The sequence below is a fragment of the Typopeltis vanoorti genome, chromosome 9 (genome assembly GCF_054136105.1).
Source record: "Typopeltis vanoorti isolate ZY-2024b chromosome 9, IOZ_Tvanoo_1.0, whole genome shotgun sequence".
NCBI classification, from domain to species: Eukaryota; Metazoa; Arthropoda; class Arachnida; order Uropygi; family Thelyphonidae; genus Typopeltis; species Typopeltis vanoorti.
The window spans coordinates 81810615-81830687 of record NC_143557.1 but is presented as its reverse complement, the minus strand read 5'-3'; the positions used below and the strand labels follow the sequence as shown (position 1 = coordinate 81830687).

At 35.7% G+C, this 20073-nt stretch overlaps 1 protein-coding gene across 4 annotated transcripts in view; it reads left to right on the top strand.

Moving 5' to 3' along the window:
- Nucleotides 1–20073, top strand: part of mxt (Eukaryotic translation initiation factor mextil) — a 446323-nt gene that overhangs the window by 402359 nt on the left and 23891 nt on the right. For 3 of the 4 annotated variants that reach the window (XM_090397619.1, XM_090397617.1, XM_090397616.1), the window contains one exon: nt 18170–18276. The exons of the other annotated variant lie outside the window; for it this stretch is intronic. In XM_090397619.1, coding sequence (XP_090253745.1) covers nt 18170–18276 — 107 coding nt within the window. The remainder of the gene's footprint in view (nt 1–18169; nt 18277–20073) is intronic. 4 annotated transcript variants of the gene reach the window in all.

Genomic DNA, 20073 nt, shown 5'->3' with positions numbered 1-20073 from the left:
CTAGAAAGGAGATACCCTGTGGAGTGTTCAGAAACGTATTTCGGAACATCAGAACCATATTCGTCTTTTCAAACCACAGAAATCTGGCCTCGCTCAACACAGAGTTGAAAACCTAAACCATAGGATCCATTGGGAAAAGACAAAACTTTTACATAGATCTTTATATAAACATGAACATTTATATAAAGAAAGTGCTGAAGCCCTACTAAACAGACCAAATCTAAATCGTGATGACGTTCTTGCTATTCCTCAAGTATAGGAAATTATCATACAAAATTGTGTAAAATAATCTCTTTATATATATTATCTTTTTTTTTTTCTTTTTTTTTTCCAGTTATATTTTAATTTAATTCTATAACACGCTACTGCATGCATATTGAGATTCCTAGTATTCTTTGAATTACTGTACTGGGGATGTCCCAAGATACTTGGGATGAAATATTTAAGTATTAAAACTTATCACTGTGGTTAGTACGTGTGTTTTTTTTGTGATTTATCAAAAGATTTTTTATTATTAACTGTTTATATATTGCTGAATTTCAAATCAGCATCATCAGAGCACAACACAGCTAGTATACATGAGAGTGAGTAAGTGAAAAAATAATTGTAATGGACAAGAGATCTAAAATCCTATTTGGGCACCCTATAATGTTGTAAAAAAAAAAACATTACAGATATGGAAGTTGTTCTTACAATAACAGTCGCCCAAATTTTTGGGAAATTAATGCAGCCATATTTGTTTAGGTTAGGAGAATTCTTCAAAGCCATGGCTGACTCAAAAAATAATCTTTCAGATCTAGAACAGCTTCTAAATAGCACATTCGTTTTCTTCCATCTAATCCTGTGTGAAGGGATATTCAATGTGTGGTCTGCTAGTCCTGACTTGCCATAGTAATAGTAGCGAATATATTTTTTTATGTTTTTCCAGGCAGATGTTAACTGATCTTCGTCTTTGCCCATAGTAGGCCAAGTCACAGGGAACTTCATACACTCCAGGGTGTACTAGAGGGTGAAGTTTATCCTTAGGTGAGTGGATCAGAGTTGGTAGTTAAAATGGGGTTTGAATGTGGTGCAAAGGCCATGTTTCATCAGTACTTTGGCTATCTTTTCTGACATAGTCTTTTGTACCTCTGACATAGGGAATAGAAATGGTAATGTTATGTTCCTGTTAAAAATAAGTAATGAATAACCATCAATGCCTAAGCTTATCTGTTAGATCATGCCTTAGTAATCTAACTTTTTATAATTGAGTGACAACTGAATTGGATAAAGGGAAAGGCTACACGATGATGCTGCTGATTTTACAAAACTGTTTGACAGATACCACATGGAACTCTGTTATGCTAAGTGCAACAAATGGAGATAGATATGAAACTGGTAATATGGATAAAAGAGTGGTTGATGGACAGATACCAAAAAGTAGTATATGGAGGAGCAGAATCCAGAAGAAGGCAGGTGACTAGTGGTGTGCTGTAGGGCTCTGTACTTATATAGTCCTTATAAGGACTAGCTTAAAGGGGCGAAGCAAGAATGCTTTTCATCTTCTCCATTATCTGTAGAAGACAGTGTAGGGTAACAGTTTGCTGTTACCCTCCTGATCATGGCAGGAGGGTAACAGCAAAAGCCGAGCCTCAGTTAAAACTTCATTGGCTACAGCATTGCCATCCATTACCCTCCAAGGGTATTAATCACCGCATCTCACGGTAGATTAACTTGAGTTGGGCTCTGTACTTGAACCACTGCTGTTTGATTTATACATAAATGATATAAGAAATAATTTGAAGGAAGATATTCAGTTGTTTGCTGATGATACAAAGTTGGGTATGTTTTTTTTAAACACTTTATTATGCCTTGCATACATATAATAATTACATTATAAAATTATAGAAATTACATACATCTATATCTATAAAAAGATAAGACTAAGTTTGAAACGTTTTTATGTCACGTTATTTGTTATCTACTCTATATAAAATAAAAAAGGTATTAGAAGATTTATTTAGTTTATTTATGATTATGCAGGTTTATAAATATCTACTGTATATATTCATGAAATTATTTTTTCTTTCTTTGTTTTTTCTTTCTTTATTTATCTTTTTTCCATTAAAGTTGCTTTAATTAGAGGTTTCCAGGAATTTAAGATAAGCCAAAATTTGAAACGTTTTTATGTCACGGATGTGACATAAAATTCGAAAGTGACGTCATTGGTAGGTCATGACTTTTGGAATGTGACGAAATGCGTGATGCTTCCTCCACCTTTGCTACGAGTTGCCGTTGTGTTGCACTGCCATTGGGTAGGTAGCTCTCTCCTAAAGGTAGTGCAACATAAGGGCAACCACATATAATCAGTCATGACCTACCTGCCCAGAAATTGGGAGGTTGGGCGCCGTAGGCACTGGGGGGGGGCATAGCCCCCTAGTATAATAATAATAATAGTATTCTTTTAAAATTCAATGATTTTATTATTAAAATTATGATTATATATTATGCATTTACAAAACATGTTATTCTAGTTTTTTTTTTGTATAATGTAATAATAGTTACTGTAGATGATAATTTATAGTTGCAGTTGAATAAGATTACATTTTTTAACAGTATTTATAGTATAACAATAAGTTAAGTTATATATTTTACAATTTTTGCTTTTAATGTATTTAAGCGCTGTGACTACAACACTTCAGTGTAATAAATGGATTTTTTCTTTCTTTCTGTTGATCTCGGTTGAGATGTAATGTCTCAGCTAACATCCTCGAAGCCTTTTTAGTAAGCTTATCTGAGGATGACACCGGTTTGATGTATTAATTTGATTGCTGTGTCAGATCTGAAAGGTCTGATCAAAGTGAAATTGCCGATATATTTTGGTGTTATTACATCTGTCTGGTGGTTTACATTCATTTTTATTCTGGTCTTCTTTTTTGAACTAATTAGGAGACTTTTTTTTTTCACTGTGGCAGCCTTTCTATGTCTTCTGAGCTTTTGATTTGTGTCGACTTTGAAGTTTGTGACTTCCTCAAGAATATCTTGGCATCTCTGATCCACAAAAATTGGTATTTTTTTCTGTTTTTGCTTTTCTTGCTTGATACAACAGATTCTGGTTGAATGGTGTTAAATATTCGGATAGCAAGATTGGTGTATTGTCTTGCAATGCATTCAAGTCCTTGGCAACTGATTTTTTCTTGCTGCTGACTTTTATGAGATTGTCTCTTGTGGACTTGCTTGTAAGACGAACTATGACTGGTGCGGGGTCATGGCAAGCCTTGTTTTTTGCTCTTCCTGGGAATCCGATTTATGGTCTGAATGTCGTTATGCTGTAGAGGGATGTCGATTGCATGGCCTAATTTTAAAACTATGTCTCTGAGGTTTTCTGTAGGTGCAGTTTCAGGAAGACCGTTTATAACAAGATCTTCTTTACATTGTTGCTGATTTAAATTCATATTGTACTTTTAGGGAATTAAGTTCTTGATGGAGTTTGGATGTCTCTTTCATCAAATTGTGTTGCCTGTCAGTTAGTGCGTTAATGCTGATTTTAATGTCTTTTACCCTTTGCAAGACTTCTTTCACTGCTAAATTATTATGTTTGACCAAATCCTCATATTCACTAGATTTTTTTGTTATTTGTTCGTTCTGTTAATCATAGAGTTCTTGCACAAGATCTATTAAGCTAGCTTTTATAGTCTCTATACTGTTTTCTATTAATATATTTCAGGAGTTCAAATTATAGGACTCACCTGTATTTTTTGGTCTGTTCAGTTCGTCATCTGATTTTGCCTCCGGTATAATCGACTGCACTGCAGATGGCTGCCTTAGGTACATTTCTTTGTTCTCCCTGCAGAGTAGGCACTTCCATTCCTTGCGTGTTGCATTGGATTTACGTTGCCAGGTTTCTGAAATATGTAAAGTGTAGATTCCTGTGGCATTTCCTACAGGTTATATGATTTCTGTCGCACGATAAATCCTTCAGGCATTTGATGCACTTCACGACTCGCCTTTCTTCCCTTGAGCAACTGTAGTGTGATTGTAAAGATGGCAATGTCCTTTGTTCTTTACTCGTTGTTGACATTGTTGCTGTTGATTAATAATAATAATTAATAGTTAATCAAGGTGATGTTGAGGGCTTTCAGGATGATTTAAATAGGCCGACAGTATGGGCACAACATAATGGATGTCAATTTAATGTGGAAAAGTGTAAAGTTATGCATTTTGGGATGCAAAGATTAACAGTCTGTATGTCACATTGAGGGAACTGTACTCCAGGAAATTGATGAAGCCAGGGATTTGTGGGTAGTAGTAGATACAGAACTGAAGTTTAAAGGGCATATTGTTAAATTCCCCAGCAGGATTACTTGGTTATTGAAGAGCACGCTAACAAGCAGAGGTAAGGGAGTTATCATTCCTCTTTATAAAGCCTTGATATGACTACATCTGGATTACTGCACTCAGGTCTGCTCAAACGGATTTCTTTGAGTAAGGAATTCGTGGAGAGGATCTAGAGGTGAATGACCAAGATGGTGGTGAGTGGTGCTCCTATGAGGATAGATTGAGGGTTTGCGGATTGCAAAAGTAGGTAAATAGACAAAAGGGTAGGGATGTTATTATTATTAACATCTGACTTCCGTGGAGTCCAAGACTTATTATAGGAGGTACACACTATTGCACATAATGCTCATCCAACTGTGCCTTAAATTGATTCGATGTGTCTACATTCACACACACACACACTCAAAGCATTCCACTCACCAGCCACACTTGTGCAAAGAACCTACTCCTCACTCAGAATACTGCTGTTATAAACCAATTTTGGTATCCTACTTATTATCAGTCTCTCCAGTACCTTCACAACTCCAGATATACAAACCAGTCTATAATTTGAAGCTACAGCCTTATCACCACCTTTATGCAGTGGAACAATTTTACCCTCCTTCCACTCCCTTGGAACATGTGTTGTTGTAAGACTCTCTTATTAAGCAGGTAAGCCAGTTCCCTGGAACATTCCTTTAAGATGCATGGTGATATGTCATCAAATTCTATTGCCTTATTGACATCAAGGTTATTTATTTCCTCTACACTTAAGTTCCTCATGATTCCACCCTGATCAGGATGAAATACCCATATAAATTGATCACTGAATACCTCAACAATGTATCAGCAGTTACCATTCTACCATTTTCATCCATTCACATCATCTTACCATGATCGTTCTTCCTTCCACCCACCACATATCTAAAAAAACCTCTAATGTTTTTCTTCACCTGATTTGCCAATTTCTGCTCATATTGTATTTTGTTTTCCTTACAAACTGAGTCACTCTCCTGACTTGTTTTCTTTATACTCTTCATGTAACTGATTATTATCATTATTCAACTTGTACTGACTCCAAAGTACCTTCTTTCAGATTTCATGCTTAAGCTTCTCATTCATGCATTTTACACTTACCTTATTCTACCTTTAGGCCTTCAAAATACATTCACACATTGATGCTGTTATGTATTTCTTTGTCAGTTCCCATGCAGCCTTTATTTACTTACTGCTCAACTCTTCATTCCATACTATAGCTTCAAGCTGTTTCCTAAGCTTGTCATAATCACCAGCCTTATAATTCCACATATATCCTTTCCTCACAAAAGTCTGCATATGGCTATCCACAACGGGATCCGTAAAAGTGACCCCTCACATCCTCCCCCCCATAGATAATGAGTGGGCTACAAAAATGTAAATAATACGACCTGAGTGATGTTAGCTTGGTCCACCTTTTCTACAAGTTGCCCTGTGTTGTACTACCTTACCCCAGTCCTGAAGATATTTTCAGGCACAAACTTTGTTTGCTCACACTTGGATAAAGGATTAAACTAAATTTATTATAGTCTAACCAAGTGAAAAATAAACTTTGAACATCTTTCTCTAAATCCAGAGTAATTTAATAAAAAAGTGGCACACCTTTTGACAACTCCTATAGGTAAAGATGACTCGCCATTGCTTCTGCCTGGTATTTCCACTTCTGGGCCTGGCTCCAACTGAAGAGACCTCAGTAAAAGTCGAAACTAGTCTGGGTAGTGGCCCTTCCCTTAATGCATAACATTATACGTATCTGCAAGGAGATGTGTTTTGCATTATGGGAGATACTGAGATAGGAGTGATGTTAGCCTTGGTCCACCTTTGCTATGAGTTGCCTGGTGTTGTATACTTCCTTACCCCAGTCCTGAAGATATTTTTAGGCGCAAACTTTGTTTGCTCACGCTTGGATAAAGGATTAAACTAAATTTATTATATTTTTAATAATTCTGATTTATTTTGTTTTAATAGAATAAATGCACATTATTATTGTTTAAAACTCGAAGTTGTATGCAATGCCTCTAAGTTAATCAATCACATGTGGCCCGGGAGCAGTTCGTCCTGAGAATCATACATCAGAAACTGTCGTACATTGCCATCGATAATAATTTCTTGATAATTTTGTGGAATTACTCGATTCTGGAGATTGCTCGGTAAAGCAGGAGTACCATTGTTGCATTGAACATGACGATTGGTTCGTTTAAGCGAAAGGTAATGACAATGTCACGGCATTACCTCCTTTTTAGGAGGTAATGCCGTGACGTCATTCTCATGCCAATGTCACGGCATGAGCCTCTGCAATTACTGATGCAACAATTTGCTGTGGCCATTCATTCGTGGTTGTTGCATGTTGCCGTATTTGACCAATAAATTGCAATGCTTCCGACCTTGCAGCTTGAACCACATGGTTATGTTTAGTTACGAATTTCACAACTGGGCCTTCCAAACCCTCTGTCCAAACACACCCTTTGCAGGTGGAACGTTTTTCACAAACCCAGATTCCATGTTGTTCATCTACAGTTCTCTTTGAAAACACGTAAATGTGGTGGTCATCATATACCAATTTTCTTTTGCCTCTTATTGACAGAACACTTTTTGCCATTGTGCACACAGGATTGATCAATCAAGATGCAAAAATAATATGCAGATATTGCACTGCCTGCGACGCTCAGCTTGTTCACACACTGCACTGCCAATAATGAGGCTGCGAAAACAGCTAAAGTTCCTCTGTCCACTGCGCCAGGAACTGTCAGGAGAGCCAGATAGGAACTTTTATTGTTTGAATTTAGACAAATCAGAACAAGATTCACTTGTTACTGAAAAGACTCCTATAAGATCAGTCACTGTTACCTCCCACCCCCATCATGTCTGTGACTATTGCCCTCTTGGTCGAGTATGTATTCTTACCATTGTGAAAGGATTAACAGTTCCAGTTAATCCTATCACAATGGAAAGAGAACCCTGAAGACATACAAAAGAGGAGAAATTAGTTTAAAAGCTACGTGACAATTTGTACACAAATGTAATTTTGAAAATTTGTTCGGAAAAGTGAGAGTTATTGGAAGCTCAGTTCGAGTAATCGAGAGAGTTTAACATTCAATATCCACTAAAGGGGGCTGGGACTTCAATAAAAATTCGAGTTATCGAGAGTTGGTTGTATTTACATTTTTGTAACCTACTCATTATCTACAGGGGACCAAATATGAGGGGCCACTTTTCAGTAAATCATCCACAACCCAGGTGATCACTACATGATTACTCTCACCAACTGGCAGAAAGTGTGAAACCCCACTCACAAAACTCTCAATCCTTGTGTTTCCTCCTTTACATGCTGCTTGTGTTATCTCTCAAGAACTTGAGAAGCTAATTTTCCTTATTTCCAAATGCTGTCTTTTCATTCCAGTCTATACTGCCATAATTAAAATTATCCATGATAATTATCCTTTCTTTGTTCACTAATCCAAGTTGTTTACACATTTCTTCATCACTTCCTTCCACATTCCCAGGCCTATAACAACATCCAACTAAATATGTCTTCCTGTCAACTTCCACGTTACACCACACCTCATAACCAGTGCCACTATTTCCCTCTTTCATGTCTGCCTTGTGTGTACTTAATTCCCCTGCTATCATCATCATCAGCAGCACTCTCCCTCCCTTCTTGTCCTTTCTATCCTTGCAAAAAATACTATATCCTTCCATTTCTATTCCCATTAATGTATCCATCTTCATTCAACCCTGTTTCAGTTATTCTAATGATTTTGGGGCGAATAAACTCAATCAGTGAAACTATTTCATCTCCCTTGTTTCTGATAACTGGCATTTGTAAACAAACACAGTAATTCATTTTTAAGTCTGTAATCACTCCTCTCTAAGCCACTGGTAGGTTGTGATTCCCCACCACCTGCCCACTCACCTCTCACCTTTATCACCACTTACCACATATATCTGCTCAATCTCAATTTCTCCACCCACATCACAATATACTCCATCTTCATATACACACACACACAAACACACATTCACTGCCACTTTCAACATCCACTCTTCCTGTGCTATGTCCCCCTTTCCCAGTTCCTCTTGCATTACCATTTTCTCTTCATCTCTCACACTACATCCTCTGTCCAAAAAGAAACCGAACTTTTTGAAAATAGAAGAAACCAGTGGCGCCACCTGTTGTATCTTTTTGTTGTTGAAATCAGCAACCTTCATTAGTGTTGTGTCAACTGTTTATGATATTTGTTTCATTAGAAGCCGAGTTATAGTGCCAAGAGTCAGTGTGTTTTGACAAACGATTGTAAAATGAGTTTCAAACAGAGAGCTGTAATTGACTTTTGTGTTAAACTTGGTAAACGTTTCACCGAAATGCATCAAATGCTTCGAAAAGCATATAGTGATGAATGCTTATTCCGTACCCAAGTTTACGAGTGGTTAAAGTGATTTCAAAGTGGTCATGAGACGCTTGAGATGACAAAAAGCCAGGCCGGCCAAAAACTGGACTGAGCAAAGTTAACATCCAGGAAGTGCGTGATTTCATCAAAGAAAACCCAAAATCGTCCATGAGATTGATTGAAGATGAATTAGGGATTCCAAAATCAACTGTGTACAACATTTTGACCGAGAGTTCCGTAAATTGAATTTGCAATTTGTTCCCCCACAAGTTGACCAACGACCAAAAAATGTATCAAATTGAATACTACAAGGACCTCATTAAAACCGCTTGTAAGGACTCAAACTTCCTTGAAACGATCGTTACTGGTGACGAAATGTGATGTTTTGAGTATGAGCTCGAAACAAAGTGTTGAGTGGAGACCACCAGAAGAGGGGCATCTGAAAAAAAAAAGTTGCTTGGAGAAGTCAAAAGTAAAGACAACACTGATTTGTTTCTAAAATTCCAAGAGCATTATCCACAAAGAATTCATTCTGCCTGGCCAAACGATTAATGGTGAGTTTTATCTCCAAGTTTTGAAGCAATTAATAGCGAGAATTCGTCGTGTATGGCATGAATATCATGATGCAGTCAGCTGGTCACTTTTGCATGATAATGCACCATCTCATCGTTCAAACATTGTAAGACAGTTTTTGAGCAAAAACCAAGTTTGTGTGTTAGATCACTTGCCGTATTCATCTGATTTAGCACCCTGTGACCTCTTTTACTTCCCTTGACTTCATTTGCCAATGAAAGGAAAGTGATACGAAACATTGAAAACATTCAAGCGGAAGTAACCATGACCCTCAAAAGTATCTCAAAAACTGATATAAAAAACTCATTTAACAAATTAATCGACCATGCCAAACGTTGTATTGAAGCTGAGGGAGAGTATATTGATTGAAATAAATGATTTGAATAATTATAATGGCCTGCGTTTTATTTTCTATCAAAAGTTCGGTTTCTTTTTGGATAGTGAGTGTACTTCTGTCTCTTCAATACCACTCTCCTGATTTTTTCACTTCATCTTTTGCTTCTGATCTCTTTCATTCATCACACACTGTACTTTCATCCAGCAACAATTTCTCTAGCGCACTCACTCCAAAGCCATTCAAATGCACCCCATCACGCCTGTATGATTTCATTCTTCCCTCAAACACACTCCATACATCCACAAACGGGTACACGACACCTGGGCAACGGCGACTGGTTAATGGACAACTGGGCGATGGAATAAAAGATCAAATATGCAATTCTATTCTGTTGATCTATTACCAGCTAAATTTAAATAATATTTTTTTGAGAAATGAGTTAAAAGAACGATATAAACATAAAATTTGAAAAATCTCACTTATAATTAAGTTTATTTTTATTGCGTAGAATTACAAATTGTATAGAAGCTATATTGAAATTTCCCATACAAAAAAATGAGTCAGCTAGTTAATAAATATTTATATTATATATTTTCGTTTATATCATATATCAAAATTTGTAAGATCATTTATGAAAGAGATGGTTAAAAAGAGTGGTCAGAAAATGATTTAAAAATGAAAAGGTATAATTGCACAGTATTAAAATAAAGAAAAAATATAGTTTTGTTTTAATTCATTTATTAATATTATTTTGTAATTAACAAACATATTTACAAATGTTACATATATACAATAAAACAAAAAAAAATGAAATTCAAGACAATTTTTTTGAATTTATTAATTCACATTATAGTTATATGCAATACCACGTAAATATTCTATTATATTTTTCCCTATCATAATTAATAACTTTTTTTCAAAATTCTTTGGTCAGCTTCATCATAACATCTACGTTTGTGCTCATGTTGAAAACCTGCTACTGCTCTTTCATAATCAACATCATATGTTTTTTGAATTTTTTGTAGTCCATTTATAAAAATCCATAAATTTGGATGACTTGCGCTGCTGCCAAAGCTCAATTGCAGTTTTCGATGACAGGCTTCTGCAAAATTATTTGTCCTATCACTTCCATTTATTGTTCTTTGGTACACAGACCAAACATTTAAGGGAAAAATCAGTGGAGCCCTGGTTCTGTTATTCCTTAGACGACCTATGTATGTATTCGTAAACCATTCTAAAATTGGTTCCAATTCATTGGATGAATGATTCTCAAGTTCAGAAATAGTGTAAATAATATCTTGTTCTGGAATGAAAGCAAGCAAAGTGATCATTTTTGAATTTAAAGCGAATTGCACATCAGAATTATATCTGGTTAAAAGACTGCATGAAGCTAAATGCTTACGAAGATTTTGTACGAGATGAAAAAAGCAATCATTTATGTTAACTTGTGTAAATACTATACATAACTTGATGAATGGCAATTTCAAAATCAACATTTATATTTTCGAGATCTAGTAATGGCCACATTTCATGTATCATATAAAATACTTTTGTGTATGTTTCAAGAGTCTTTTTAGGTAATAAACAATATAAAACAGGGAAAACATGACCTCCATCCTTTCTAACCAAAAAAAAAAAAAAAAAAATTTGAGCAAAAAGAGTGGGAGAAAGTAAAAATGTGCTATCCATAAATAATTCATTCATGCTTTGGCTCCACAATACATGGCTTTCACGACCAAAAATTAATATTCTCATGGGGTTGACCTGTTCTGATCCAGAATCAGCCAATAAAAAACGTTCAAATTATGATGGACTGAATTCATAATTTAAGTATTCTTCAGGAATAATTATTGTTTCCCTAAAATCAGGATTAATTGGGGCTTTTAAATTTTTTAATCTTCTTCTTTGAATATTTCTGCACAGACTGCTGTGATTTGGAAGCATTCCTTCTACCACAGAAGAAACATTTTGTAGAACTTGAGTTCTGATTTGTGATGGGTTGCTCATTGTCGTATCCGCTAATTTTTTGGCTGTTGTACTAACTTCTTGCGTTATTACTCTGGCCGCATTTCCAGAACTGCTACATGTGTGTTCCTATTTTTCAGAAATTAGTGATCCATCACTGACACATGTCCAGATTCTATCTTTGCATCCTTTGTTTTTATTTTCACATCGCCAAAATTGAATTGAACTTTTCTTATCAATCTTGTCTTTAACATAAAGATACCCATTCCAAGCATATTTTTCCTTGTCTCTTTGACTTAATATTCTTGAATTATCCATTTCTGAAGAATAGAAACAAGAAATATAAATATAAAAATAAAATTAAAAAAAGTTTTCACTATTGATATAATTAAGAATTTTTTCAGTACTGTTTGAAAAATAGTACTGAAAAAATTCATATCAATAGTGAAATATTTCTATACTTCTATATAATTGTACTTAGCAATTTGTTTCATTTGAGAGATAATCAAGAGTTTGAAATTTATTTAAATTAATTTAGATGTACTGAAAAAATTCTTAATTATATCAATAGTCAAATATTTCTATACTTCTATATAATTTTACTTAGCAATTTGTTTTATTTGAGAGATAATCAAGAGTTTGAAATTTATTTAAATTAATTTAGATATCACGTATACAATTTAGTATACGATTAAGATTATAAATTTTGAATACATACCTTTTATTTACTAAAACTTGTTCTTTGCACGTGATAACTGTAACGTTGACACAAATATCAGAAACGATGTAATAAACAAACAACTAGTCTTACTGTTTAATAGAAGTCAAAATATCTTGCGAATGCATATTAAACTAAATAACCACACACAAAACGCCCAAATAACTTGTTCTTTGCACGTGGTAACTGTAACGTTGACACAAATATCGGAAACGATGTAATAAACAAACAACTAGTCAACTGTTTAATAGAAGTCAAAATATCTTGCGAATGCGTATTAAACTAAATAACCGGCCAAATGGAAATTAAAACTTCTAGAAAGTCAATTTTATTCAAGCTTCGAAGTAAATCTTATTTTATTTTTGGTGGAAGGAGTTGATATACAAAAGAAAATTGTGCAACTCAGCAACACTGTATTTCCAGATGATGAAGACACTATTTCCACATTGCCACCTAATTTGAAGGTTTTTTGTTTGTAGATGAGAGGAACTGTTTCTCCTAGTTTTCCATGAATAAGTCAGCACATGGAGGAGAGAGAGGGCAGGGGTGTCTTCCAATTGCAAGACTAGATAGTTGCTTATAAATTTCCCCATTCCATCTGAAATAATTAGAATGGAGATGATGCTTAAAATGTTGAAAGTGTCAGGAGGAAACAGGTCGTTTATAAGTTCCATGACTTCATCTACTGGAACATTGGTGAACAAAGATATAATATCTTGATTAGCTAGAATATTCGATGGAAAGATGGAAATTTCCCATTTGCGAGTTTTTAATGAAGGAGTCTGTATGTCTGATCTGGTTCTTTAGAAGATTTGCAAGATGTTTTGATAGATACTATGGTCATCTATTCACAGGGCACACTCAATAGGAATGATCCTGTGGGATATATTTGGAAATCAGTCATTCATTATATCTTTCCTCATGTCTTTTTTTAGCTAACTATCTTACACACATCACTGAACAATAGCTAACCTGTGCCAGCTCCACACTCCATGGTTTCCATTTCAACTTACATTGTAGCTGTTCCTTCATGTTCTGTATTTTAGTAATGTCATAGTTCATGTTAGCCTTTAACTATATTTTTGTTCATCCTAACCCAAAAGAAGCCACAAGTGTCTATGGCAAAACTAATTGGTTTACATTTTTATATTATTACAGCCAAATTAAACCCACTGTATTTCTCTTTATAATTGAATTTTACTTGTCTAAACTCTACATATTCATCATACTGTATCTATATATACAAGTAACATAGATATCAGGGTACTTACAACTAATTCTGCCAATCCATTATACTCATTCACAACTCTTCAAGCAAAAAATCTAGTTCATATATCCTTACACCACACTCTTACACAACTTCCAGGGGTGACTGACCCCCTATCTCTCTCTGTATTTGTCATGTATTGAAAAATTTCCTTGGTGTCAACCTTATAGAACCCTATAATAACTTAATAAGTTTCTATCTTACCCTCTCTTTTCTACCTATCAGCCAAGCTTTGCACCCCACCCACACACACACACACACCTTCAGCCTGTCGTCATAGGGAGCATTCCACAGATCTGTCACCAGCTTAGTCACTCATCTCTGAATCCTCACCACCTTCTGATTCATGAGAAACCCAGGTGATCAAATCTGTACAAAGTAGTAAAGATGCAACCGAATCTTAGCCTTATAAAGAGGGATAATAACTGCCCTATCTTTACTTGATAGTTTGTTTTTCAATATTCAAGTAATCGTTTGAGCTATTTTACCAAAGTTTGCAATATGCCATCTGAACTTGAACTCTCTATCCACCATTATCCCTGAGTCCCTGGTCTCATCAATCCTAGTTATCATGAATGTATTACACAGTATGCAACCTTTTCAATCCAAAATGCATACATAATCTTATATTTTGCAACATTAAATTGACAATCATTGTCCTTTGTCCAAAATGCTAATTTATTTAAACCATCTTGCAGGATATCTACATCACCTTGTCAACTATTACTCTCCCCAGTTTTGCATCTTGTATATTAATGATATATAGGGAATGATTTTAGTATTCCCCCCCTTAAATCATTCCATATATATCATTAATATACAAATCAAAGAGTAGTGGTCCTAGTACAGAACTCTGAGGCACTTTGCTAGTAAATCTCATTCACCTTGACTCCACCATATACTACTGATTGGTGTCTGTCAGCCACCTCCCTCTCCATGCCACCAGTTTTATATTCATTCCCATTTGTTTCAGCATTTGTAAGTGCTCCATGTAGTATTCTGTTAAATGTCTTTGCAAAGTCCAGCAGTATGGTGTAACCATTTACATCATCTAATTCTATTGTCACTCTATTATAAAATGTGAGTAAATTACTAAGGCTGGATCTACCTTTTACAAAGTCATGCTGCTCATCATAGAGTATCATATTCCTATCCATCCACTGCTGGATTTTACCATTACATGACACCTCCAGGGAGTCCAAAGACTCATCAAAGGAGTCCCACTCCACAAACCTCTGTCTCCACCAACTACAACTAACCGCAACTAAACTAATGTCATTACCGCCCACCACCACTAGTATTTCCACAGACAATCACAAACATCCATGCCCATGCCGGGATTCAAACCCACAGCCTTTTGGCTGGAGAGCAGATACACTAACTATTCATCCAACCAGGCCAGCTACCTTTAACCAACTTTTCCAGTACTTTAACTGCCACTCCTGAGATATTAATTGGTCTGTAATTTGCTACTCTGTCTTAGAGCCACCTTTATGTAATGGAACTATCTAACCTTCTGTTCGCTCTTTAGCAACTTTGCCAGAACTGAGACTTAGATTGGCACTGCTTCTTTGTTAGAGGCACTGCCAATTCTCATAGCACACAGGCCAACATGCCATTCAGTATACTCTGGTATTTGTGTTGATATTTTTAAATATGCTGCACCCCTCTTGTTCGTCTACTTGAATTAATTCACATCAGCCTCTGTCATATCACCTATTGTAAAATGATGATACACCTTTGCACAGTGGACATTCAATAACTCAACTATTTCTTTTGCTTCTGTCACCTTCCTACCATTACCTTTTATTTGCTGCATAGCAAAAAAACACAGAATCTGATTTGGTCTTTCTTACCATACTAGCCACCCTTGCCTGCACTTTTTACTGCTGATGAATATGTCGATCACCTTTTTCTTTATATTCCCTCCACAATGTTTTTTTCTTCTTTTTTTTTCTTTTTTTTTCCAGTTCTTGCTTTACATTGCTACTCATCCATTTAACCCCTACCTGGTTTATCCTCCTCGCCATGAGTATGCAGTCTGATACTGCTTCTCTCAAACAGTCTCTACTTCCCATGCACTAGTGATATATTCTTTCCTTGTAGCTTCTCAAGCCATAACACTTTCTAAGATGCCTCCTAAGTCTGTCATAATTACCAACTTTATAGTTCAACATGAACCCTTTCTTGACAGATAATTCCTCATGTTTAGCAATCTCCTAGTGCAAGACCACATGGTCACTCTCCCTTGTTGGAGGCAGAGTGTCTGCCTTGGTTATAGATACACCTTCTGATGCTGTTATCAGATCCAGCACTCTCAAACTTCTGATCCCCTCCATGAAATAATTATTCCTTAGCAACTGTATAAATTCCACTTCCATCTTGCTATTCCCCCACCTCCCCTTTTCTTTTCTTCAATTTGAAGTTTCCCATAATAATTGCTCAGCCTGCACTTAGTGTGCTAATCTGCCATCATGGCATCCACATCATCCTGTGGATCATTCCCCCCCCCCCCCCCCCCCAGTCTATAGCAGCAATTAACTACATATTTTGTCCTTATTGGCCTCTATCTCACATTAAATAGTTTTAAACAAACCATTACCCTTAGACCTAAAATCCTCTAATTTCTAATTTTGTTGGTAAAAGTTCTTCAGCTGTCATCAGCAGTATCCCACCACCTCCTCCTGTCCTGTTCTCTCTATCCTCTCTGTAAATACAATACCCAATATCCTTGTTACTATATCATTTTCTGTCAAGCAGATCTCACTGATGCCTATAATTTTTGGCCAAGTTGAGCTGACCAGTGCCAAAAACTCCTCTCCTTTATTTCTGATACTTCTGGCATTCGTGTACTTGCATTTCATGGCACCATGGACCTAAAGTTATCTTTGCGTAATATCGTTACCAACCCATTCAGATTTAAAATCTGTGAAACTGCATTCAGCATTGCAGAATCATTTCTGCACACGTGCACACACACGGATTTGTCTCAGGGATGGCTTGAACCCATACTCGACTAAATCCACCCTAATACTTGTAATTTCCCTGATTTTTTACTTCCAACCTGTCACTGAACAATGCTCTTTCCAAACATTCAAATTAAGTCCATCAGGCATATATAAGTCTCTTTGCCTATCAAATTCACTCCAGAAACCTATAAACAGCACAGCACACCATTTTTCCTGCACAATCTACTCATTCGCATTCATGACCCTTCTCAGATCTGTCCTATCATACCGAGGTAGCAGACTCACTCTCTTTACTTACTTACTCTTCATCTCTTCTTTTAACAACTCATATCCTCTCTCTCATTCACTTCTCTCTGCAAACTAATAGCTTTAGACTTTCTCATTAAATACACCTCTTATCATCAAATCTCCACACAGCACCTTCTCCTTGCTCCCAGTTTCTTGCACTTCATACTTTCCCATTCACTTTCATTCCTTCCTGGTGTACCTCACAACAATCATTTCTCCAATTACTCCAGCTAATATTTTGTCCTGTGAAGAATGCTGCATAAGCATGTTATTTCATTCCTTACTGTCACTTCATCATCCACTCTCATTCATGTTTAACGCACTATCATTCACTCCTTCCAAGTGTTCTCTATGACATCTTCACTGTCTTGCTGTACATCATTAATATTAGTTAGTTCATTCTCATGCTTTCCACAAAACTTGCATTTCTTGCACTCAAACACAACATTTCCACCCTCCCTCTCTCCCCACTCCCTTTCATACTATAAACCATTTACTCTTGGCAATGAGTACATTAAGTGCACACTACATCCTATGAAATCCCTTATGCTAAACTCGGCGAATAAGGAAACCTTTGCCACCATTTTCCTCGTTTACATTGGTGCTGTGAAAAATGCTTACTGAATGATATTGCATATTAAAATTCACAACACACACTCGCTCATTCACTCAACTTTACAGTCCCAAATAAGTAAAATACTACCAAAAAATAATTACTAACATTCACTAAGATGACTTATCTGTAAGCTATGTGCAGCACTGCTACTATTTCTTGTCAAGTATAATTTATCATCTGGTATGCTGTCAACTTGTATCAAAAATTCAATGCGAGCAGAAAATCTTCCAAAATAACAGTGATATATTCATCTTGTTATACTAAATGCTGGGCAGAGAGATATAATCCCTATTAAACAAGAGTAACTGAAGCTATTCTACTTAGGCCACTAATATATGTATATATTATTATTACAGTAACCTCCATGAAGTCAGTAGACTCATTGTGGGAGTCAACTCATCTGGCAACATGTCTGTCATATTGAACTTTGAAATTATTTACACATCCTTCATTCACAGTGCAATGTGGCAATGCAATCTCAACAATAAACTCTCCATGTAAAAAAATAGACTCCTCACACCCTTCAACTCATCTTTACACAACTTCCAGGGGGATAGCTTCTCATTGTTCTCATCTTAGCATTCACTCTTTTTATAATTCCTTCTGTATTAATGCATAGCCTTATATCTCCGCACCTTATATCTGCACCTTACAAAATCTAACACCTTGGATATGTATAGAGATATTTACTCACATAGCTATGTTTATTTTATTAGCATCATTCACTTCAGACTGTCTTCCATCCAAGCAACCAGACTCTACCTCTGTTAGTGTAGTTAGGCAGCCACTCTTTCCCTCTAGTTCTAAAGAAGCATTTGAGCAGGTAAGTGGTCTTAAAACTTTGAAAATTTACAACCTTTGAAATATTATTATTATGCCTATTACCCCCCCCCCCCCCCCTTGTTCACTGGCTATTCACTCACTCCATCTGGTGGCCCATCCCACTCTTTCATCACTCTCCAAGCAAAAAATTTAATGTCTACATAAACTTGCTAACTCTTACTCAGTTTTAGGGATGGCTCTTTCATCTCTTCCCTTTTGCCAAGTACTGAAATATTTCTTGTGCTATCTATCCCACAAAGTCTATTTAGGAATTTATTTTTCTGTTGTTTTTCAAATTTTATCTACTTGAGCCTAGTCTTGTACTTCTTAAACTTTATCTATCCTCATAGGGAGCATTCCATAAACTTATTATCCAATTAGTTACATGTAATTTCTTTATCCATATTCATCAATGTGTTCTTTAAACCCCCCCCCCCCCCCCCCAAATGGCCACGACGTCTATAGACGTTGAACTAAATCTGGATACGAAGCTCTAAAACCCATTGAATAACATGGATAAGAAGTGCAATTTGGTGTCACTATTTCATCCACATTGGCCAGTAGGGAGGTTAACATCCAGTTATTTTGATATAATCAGGATTAAGTGAGCAATTCTTTTCTTGTATTTAAATATAGTTATTTGAATAGATATGTAATATTGTGAATCTCAAGTTTTCACATTGTAAATTTTTTTTTTTTTTTTTATCAGAGATAATGTTGCTATACTTAAAAATGCAGTACATGATAACAAATTCACAGTCATCCAGCTATCAACAAACTTGATGGATAATCATTTCTCATATATTTGTTCATATTATATTTTTCATTTATTCTATTTTTTCAGTTATTAATTTTGCAGTATTTTCTAAATTTTGTAGCTTAAATTCTGTTCATAAAGTATCCAAATAGCTGCAGGTACAGTGCTTCTAAATGGTAGCATTGTGGAGAGACAACTGTAGGTGATCCATTTAAAGAGGAATAAACACTTTAATAAAAAAGTAAAAATAATTTAATAAAATTAAAGAGGTTAATATACAAATATTTCAGTTTGTGCATTGCAAACCATGTTCAGTGTAGAAAAGAATGATGGAAAATTCAAATACAACAATTTGAAACGTGTTGTAATATTGGTTATCTTATTACGTACAGTTGCAGGGGACTAAGTTTACTAACTTAGTTCCCTGCAACAGGTTATCAGTTGCAATATATATATTTTGTTTATCAATTTTCAATTGAAGGTGAATTAGCTGATCTCATACGGAGGTAGCAGGATTTTTTCTCCAAGAAACTCAGGTTTTTCATCCTGCATACAGACAAATCGACCCTTCAGAACAAACACAGTTTACAGACAAAAAATACTTGTTGTGGTGGTGGTGGTGGGCAATGGATGATGTGCTCATGCATCAGATCATTGACTGTTATGTTATACCTTACACCTCTTTTATAGTGTTTTCCTGATCCTTTAGTATACATTTGTACATTGCTTGTTTCTGTTGTGTTTTAATTAATTCTTCCACTGCATCAATCTGCTTCTCTCACAGCTCATCATCCCATGACCAATTCTAGTTAAAAATGGTACCTCCCATAATCATTCATTTATAGTTTCACAGATATCCCAGTAGTGAAGTTTTTCATACCTTTCCTGTATTTGGTCACCTCCCATATCAGTGGTGCCTCATAATCACTATCACCATATCCAACACTAAAATCTTGTTACTCCCATCACATGCTAACCAAGGCAATTATCTAACTGGAACCTCCTTTTGCTTTTCTCAACCAGTTGGTCTAAATATTTCAT